At 42.7% G+C, this 7188-nt stretch overlaps 1 protein-coding gene across 3 annotated transcripts; it reads right to left on the reverse strand.

Moving 5' to 3' along the window:
* Positions 1 to 1725: 1725 nt before the first annotated feature.
* LOC101745665 (palmitoyltransferase app) lies at positions 1726 to 6440 on the reverse strand. 3 transcript variants are annotated; one of them, XM_038018908.1, is made up of 5 exons: positions 6020 to 6440; positions 4564 to 4679; positions 2384 to 3172; positions 2177 to 2298; positions 1726 to 2107 (listed from the first exon to the last, which is right to left on the reverse strand). In XM_038018908.1, the coding sequence occupies exons 3-5, from the start codon at positions 3119 to 3121 to the stop codon at positions 1765 to 1767; spliced, it is 1203 nt and encodes a 400-aa protein (XP_037874836.1). In that variant the 5' UTR covers positions 3122 to 3172; positions 4564 to 4679; positions 6020 to 6440; the 3' UTR covers positions 1726 to 1764. The 3 variants fall into 3 exon arrangements, with proteins under 3 accessions (XP_037874836.1, XP_037874835.1, XP_037874837.1); XM_038018907.2 differs by having other exon boundaries at positions 4568 to 4679; positions 6020 to 6410; XM_038018909.2 differs by lacking the exon at positions 4564 to 4679 and having other exon boundaries at positions 6020 to 6414.
* Positions 6441 to 7188: the final 748 nt, after the last annotated feature.

Here is a 7188-nt window from a genome sequence, read left to right on the forward strand (position 1 = left end):
TGTTTTTTTTTTATAGTAAACAATCTGAAATAAAAAACAATAAATGAAAAAAATCAATTTTTCGTAAATTTGTTTTTGATCTTTTACTCAAGTGTTTTGTCTTGTTATTAAATCTATTTTTTTTGGCTTCTTTGTTAGCTAACATATGAGACCTCTTTTGTGTTTCTAACACCTCTACTTGGGTAGGTATTGTTAAATTAACACATGCACCTGTGCTTCGGCTACAAAAGTTTTTAAAGGGCTGCCATTTTTTAATAGTTGGATATAAAAAATATTTGATGGCTGATTTGTCGATGAAATTGATTGTATTTTAACCCCATAAAGTCTGGACATTGTATTAGAATGTTTCATTAATAACTCCAATCGTACATTGGATGATCACAGCGGCAGATCCTTATAGTAGGGGACTTTAATATGAGCGGCATAAATTGGATGAAAATGCACACGTCTAGCCTTTCATGTGAAACTATAAATAGTTTACTGCACAATGAGTTAATTGATTTCATGTCACTCAACAACTTGGGTCAGCACAATTCCTGCTTGAATTCTCAAGGTAAAATATTAGATCTTATATTAAGTACCATAACTATTTCAGAGCTTGAAGCGTGCCCAGATCCACTCTCGGTTATTGACCCTCTTCAGCCTCCACTACAGTTCTGTGTTACTCTTGAGTGCTCTGAGTCCTTACTGCCAATATGCTCTTCTAAATTACATTTTTACAAAGCAGACTATAACAGAATTGTTAGTGACTTAAGTGCTATCCCATGGGAGGATGAATTGACGGCCTGTGCCTTTGTGTTGCTCAGGAAATGCTGTTCTAAGTTATTACATCTAAATTATACCAGATACTTGGAGAATCTGGAGTCGTCTTTCTCTTAATCTAAATCTAATCTCTAAGATCTAAATCTTACTCGACACGATACTTGATTAAGCCGTGAGTATGAAATTATTAGTAGGTACTTGGTAGGTACTAGTAGGTATTGGCTACACTTGGAATCAAAAAATAACAGAGCCTCCAAGCTCAATCCCAGAGTCTGCAAAAAGGGGGAGGTGTTATACTCATAAAATTAAAGCAATAATGCTAGGCCTTGCCTCGACAGAGCTCCATATCCACTCGCAATATGAATTCAGTCTACGTCCAGGCTCTGAAGAGAGGTTGCATCAACGAACAATATTCTTAAAAAAAAGGCTCCATTTCTCAGGTTAACAGCACGCGTGCGGAACACACATTGGCGCATTGCTCTGGATTGGACGAGCAACGCGCCGCCCTCGGTAGCGACGGAATGAGAGAGGGAGAGCTCTTCCCTCTCCGCACCGATCCGTGCCGTCGAGCCGGGGGCCGGAGGAGAAATTACGCTCGCACCTCCCGGCCCCTGTCGGTGGTGGCTTCCCCCCGGTGAAGGTCACGGGGCGATCTGAGGGGGTCGAGGCGCGCCGCGCTACCAGCACTCTAGCGCGCTGCCAAGGAGTATCAATAATAGAGCAACCGGTTTGCGGTCACGGACCAGTCCCACATACTCCACTTCTTCCCTACAACTTCACGTATAAAGTGTTCTATCTTATACTCTCGCCGGCTGAATCCTATACATTTATCTGTTTGTGTCTCTATGGACTTATTTTTCGTTTAATCGAGTTTGAAATCACAACGATTCCAAAGAAGTTTCACTTCAAAAGAAAAAAAGGTTAACAGCACGCACAGGACAAAGGAAAATAAAACAAAGTACATAGAAATCCACAATATCACGTATTTATTGATCGCTGTGTTCAGTTGCAGTCGGTGAGCGGGTGCGGGGGGAGGGGCGGCAGCGCCACGGACAGGTGCGGCGGCGGCTCCGGCTCGTCCAGGTCCAGCGCCGCGTCGATCATGGTCGTGTCGTGCAGCAGCCGCAGCCGGGACGCGCTCAGCGCCACCGCGCCCCCCGCCCCCGCGCCCGCCCCCGCCCCCGCGCCCGCCCCCGCCGGCTCCACGTCCAGCGACCTGTTCATGTAGGCGTGGCGGGCCGGCTCCGCGCCGCCGCCCGGCGCCGGGGCCACGGTCACGGCTCCCAGCGCGCGGACGAAGCTCGGCGGCAGCTCGTCCTTCACGTCGATCGTGAACACGCCGCGCCTGCAACCAACGTCCGCCGTTAGGCGTCGCCGACAGCCCCGAGCGCGCCCCGCGGGGAGCCCCGCTTACCGGTCGATGAGGCTGGGCGCCAGCGGACCGCACAGCACGTACCAGCAGTTGGCGCAGGCGTTACCTCGCGAGTACGGGTTCGGGTTGGACACGCCGCGCCGACTCGAAAATGAACCTTTAATCTGCGAAAAAATAACGGAAGCGTTCTGTCGTAAGCGACGAAAGTGAAAATGCGAAACGGATCGAACAAGAACGAAAAATACCGACGTCCTCGTTGGTGGTCTGGTCGGTGGAGGCGAGGTACGTGTGGAAGCCGGCGAGCCCCAGCACGGACCACACGGACAGGAAGCACACGGCGGCCACCAGCGCCGAGGCGGGGGACGCGTGCAGCGCCGCCGCCACGCCCGCGCCCCGCGCCGCCAGCGCCAGGTGCGTCACGGCGCACGCGAACACGAACACCGCCAGGAACGACAGCGACACCACGAACGTGTAGAACGACCGGTAGTTGCGCTTGCCCACGCAGTTCCCCACCCACGGACAGTGATGGTCGAACCGGTCCACGCAGTTGTCGCAGAGTGAGCAGTGCGACGCGCGCGGAGGTCGGAACATCTTACAGGTGAAGCAGTACTTGAGCTTGACGGGGCGGCCTCGCACGAGCACCTCCCGCGCGCGCGGCGGAGGCCGACCCGCTTCGGCAGCCTCCAGGGCCGCCGCCTCGGCCGTGGCCGCGCGCGGGATGATGCCCGGGTCGGACAGCGCGGTCCGCAGCAGCGCCGCCAGCGTCAGCACGAACAGCGCGGCGCCCACGGCGGGCACGGCGGCCGACACGCGCACGGCCAGGAAGGGACAGTCGAACGCGAAGTGCAGCGCGCACGTGCCGCAGATGAGCGCCAGTGTGAGCAGGAAGACGCCGGGGTGCGGTGCAGTCATGAGCCGCCCGTCGCACCAGAACCGGTTTCGCCCCGCGAACACTTCCCACTTGCGCGTCACGCGCCGCGACGCCATCGCACCATGTCCTGCCGCTCCCACTCTCGCGTTCCCAACTCACGTTTCAGCCTATATAATAATTGTATTTATTTAAATGTGATGGAAACATACGGATCTACAATGCTCGAGTGCACAGGGCTATAAGTTCTTTACCGGACTACCGAAGACGGATATTGTTTTTCAGGGGTGTCTTTGTTGACTGATGCTCTACACCTTTTAGATGATTTTAATATATGAGATATCATAGGATTCGTCTGAGTTGTGGAAGCGACAAAGGGTATAATATTAAGTATTCACCAATGAAATTGCTACTTAGTATACAGAAAGTTAAAATAATTCTTGTTTATTTCTATCATTTAATTGATTATTTTTCCTAATGATCCTTAGAAGAAGGACATGTCCTGATTCAAGGAAGAAAATTAACATTTTTATTAAAATTATTATTTGTGGTCAAATTATAGACGGCCCTTGTCTTATGAGATGTTATAGGTTTTATGAATTATAAAATTAATAGTATGAAATGGACAACAGAGCCATCAACGCAATCTTAATCAGGGTGGTAAAACTGTTTATAGCAGTTCATAACACACCCTACCTCTAATACTTAGGCAAAGTTATAAGTTATATGAGCATATGTTTAAGACAGTACTATTCCTTTATCCTATTAGTTATTAATGAGCATGTCGACGGTCCCTACATATAAAGTTTTATTTTTACGTTTACGTTTTATTATTATTTCATAATCATTTTCTATTTGTCAACACATACATTACCATATAATTTTTTTTATTTTATAAGTAAACGTTTTAAAGATAAACGTATAAGATGTCAACTTTTAAAAATAAAAAGACTGTTGATGTAGATACCTTTACGTGAACATTTATATTTTATACGGTTTAAAAAATTATTAAGCTATTGCATAGATTTTATTGCGGGCCATGAGCGCGGCGACCGAATCATGAAATTCCGTAACGAAAAAAACCTTCCACCTCTCACTACGCCTACTATGTAGCTCGCGTTCAACACATTCACACGTTGCGCTTGTGTAGTGTTTGTGAATAAGCGCGTGGCGTGACGTAAACTGACGTTACACTGCATGCGCATCATGATTTGTATTAATTTAATCAGGCATTGCACCTTGTCATGCGAACCGCCTAAAACTTCTAGTAATATGTAACTAAAACATTTGTGTTCACTTATATATCTCCGCAAATGTGACGAAACGTTTTTGTATTTCTCTTTGTCACATGTCTATAGCGCGTTTTAGAAATATATACCGCGCCATCTATTGACAACAAACAAAACCTTCACGGTAGAAATAGGCAGGGAGGTGGTACCCACCCGCGCAGACTCACAAGAGGTCCTACCACCAGTAAACTCTCCTGTAAAACACCATTTTTGACATGAAGCTTTGTATGTAGGGGCCGTCGATGTGTTAATAGTGATTAGAAAGTATTTACCTACATATAATACTGCCACAGAATGTCACGATGTAGTAGTGTGGCTCGATAGGAGTGAACTAGGTAAAGTGTGTCTTCCGAATTTATGTTAACTTCCGTCCCATAAATTAAAAAAACTGTAAAGGGATTTTTTTTATTATAAGTAGTTTGACTATCAACTTTTACTTGAAATTGTGATAAAACTTATATTTAATGGGCTAGGAGAATTTGTTTTTCAAAATATATTAGGATAAGTGTATATTTTCACAAATAAATAGGCTGGTGCAGTCACTAAATATTAAATATTATATTATCAAACTTATGTATACATAAATGGACAAGAAAAAGAAAAGTTAAGCATGATTTTCTCAAAACAGTAGGCAGTAGCTTTAGTATGCCTCTGGCGAAGCAGATCTATAAGGCACAGATCACTAAAGAGTAGGCTGTTTCCTTAGTGCAATAAAAAAGTTTAGTCAGCATCATATTTATTAAAGATTAGTAATCTGGAATAAATATACATTACATAATAGCTAGCTAATATACTTTAATGTCTAAAGGTCATGTGCGGTGCACACTCAAAGAAAATTGTAACCTTAGCTAGCTTTCAGTAATTTATGGCTGTGAAAATACATAGGTGACACAGTAAGAGATCTGACAAACCGACAATTAACACTGTCTTTGGGCTGCAATAGTTACATTGTACCTACAGTTTAATCTCACTAATTTTGCTTTTTACTTATGCTATAATTGGATATCAAACACTTTAAGAATTTATTTATCCAATCAGTAACTTTATTTTTATTATGTCTACTCTGACAAATATCAATCCTAGAAACTTACAAAAATATTTTCTAGCATCAACCATCCTTATGTGTGATTGGTGGTTGAAATAGAAGATCAATATAAATATAAATGTTTATAATTTCACATATTTTTCATATACAATTACAATATGTTTAACCAAAAAGTTTAAAAAAGAGAACTGATTTTATACCTGCTACACATATAGCCAATAAATAAAACCACCTGGTTTATTTATCTCCTGGTATCAAGCTTTCCTAGAATTATAAAACTTAAGGAGTCTATTATTTATTATTGTTTGTATTGTATTGTATGTTTATTTCAAAAACAAAGTGGGTTTTTTTCTATACTTAAAAAATATAAGTTTTTACTTTCCAATACAATGGTGATGTTCATGAACAGAAAACTATTAACTGAAAGTAGACATGTGATGTTAGCACCTAATACTGTTCCCCTTGAAGAATGCTTAAACAGCCAATGACAAAGCTATGTTGTGGTGTCAGAGTAACTAGGGCCTATTCAAATCAGCAGTTTAAGTGGTTCAACTAAGGCTTGTTCGGCAGTTGGGAGTTCGCATTTAATGTTAACGCTTGGAAATAAGTTATAATGCCAACGATTCCCTATTCAAGTTCTTTGTAGACAAATGTTTGGTTTTGACTAATTATAATGACCTTACCTTTCTCAAGATTTCCCCTTTGATAGTTGTTAGTTCCGAAATCGATTACAATTTATCTTGTATTCTATTGTTGTTAATCACAAGAATTCTATTTCAAAACAAAAAGTTGTGAAAACAAATTAAATTAGTTTTGAATGTTTAATGTAGACTTGTTTCTCGTGACATCACCATCGTATGTTTTATCTTATCTTTCTTTGAAATCAGCACTTTAGCACAGTGATATTGATTTCTGTCAATTTAAAACGTATATCTAATTTCAAATTGAGAAATTGTAGGTAACAAACTTAAACTTGTTTCTTTATTTTCATCTAGAATGAATGAAAGAATGATTTTTGTAAGAATGAGAATATTACAACGTTGACAAATGGTAGTTAAAATTTTAGGCTTGACAGCGCACCACAGAATAGAAAGGAATTTATGTATGTAGGCACTACATACATAGACCCTGTTTTCGCGGCATAATGCTCAACGTTGAATGATTCAACTACAGCAACGCTTCGCACAATCGAGCACTCTCAAAAGTAATATTAAGTTAAGTTTATTAAGTAATAAGTTTGATAAAGGTGATGCCAGTGCTATCCTAATACTTACCACCAATATGCAAGAAGACACACTTCGAAAAGTTATGCGGTTCACTAAAGTACGTGATGTCTGGTTAGAGCTCCACAGGCTGTTCGGCGCAAAAACGAGGACAAAACCTATAACCTGTGTATGAGTTTCTTCAGCTTTAAGAAGGATCAAGCAGACGACATAGCCACCCACACATCAAAATTAAAGAGCATTTGGACTGAACTGAATCAAGAACTCAAGAAGGACAGTAACCAAGAGCTACCCGAACTGCTACTTGCTTGTAAAATACTGGACACACTTGACAATTCATACTTCAGCTTCAGAAGTAGTTGGCTCCTCCTGTCCAAATCCAACCGTACCATAGAAAACCTAACCAGTCATCTCTGCGCATTTGAAAGGGCACTGCAAGGTAATAATGCACCCTCGCATCAATCGGAAGCCTTGGTTTCGAATACGAAGAAGAAGAAGGGCAAGTAGCTTAAATGCAACTACTGCCTGGGTATTGACCACAAAGTACGCAACTGTCAAAAATGGATCCGCGACGGTAGACCTCCTAATAGCCAAAATCCGGACCAGACAGCAACGCCTTCTACTTCAAA

Source organism: Bombyx mori, chromosome 22 (assembly GCF_030269925.1).
Source record: "Bombyx mori chromosome 22, ASM3026992v2".
NCBI lineage: Eukaryota > Metazoa > Arthropoda > Insecta > Lepidoptera > Bombycidae > Bombyx > Bombyx mori.

Bases quoted from the DNA above. Each gene is read 5' to 3' on its own strand.
- LOC101745665 (XM_038018908.1), bottom strand. From the start codon at position 3,121: ATGGCGTCGCGGCGCGTGACGCGCAAGTGGGAAGTGTTCGCGGGGCGA. The intron at 2,299-2,383 runs GTCGGTATTTTT...ATTTTTTCGCAG, and splicing joins ACCAGACCACCAACGAGGAC to ATTAAAGGTTCATTTTCGAG. The intron at 2,108-2,176 runs GTAAGCGGGGCT...CGTTGGTTGCAG, and splicing joins GCGCCCAGCCTCATCGACCG to GCGCGGCGTGTTCACGATCG.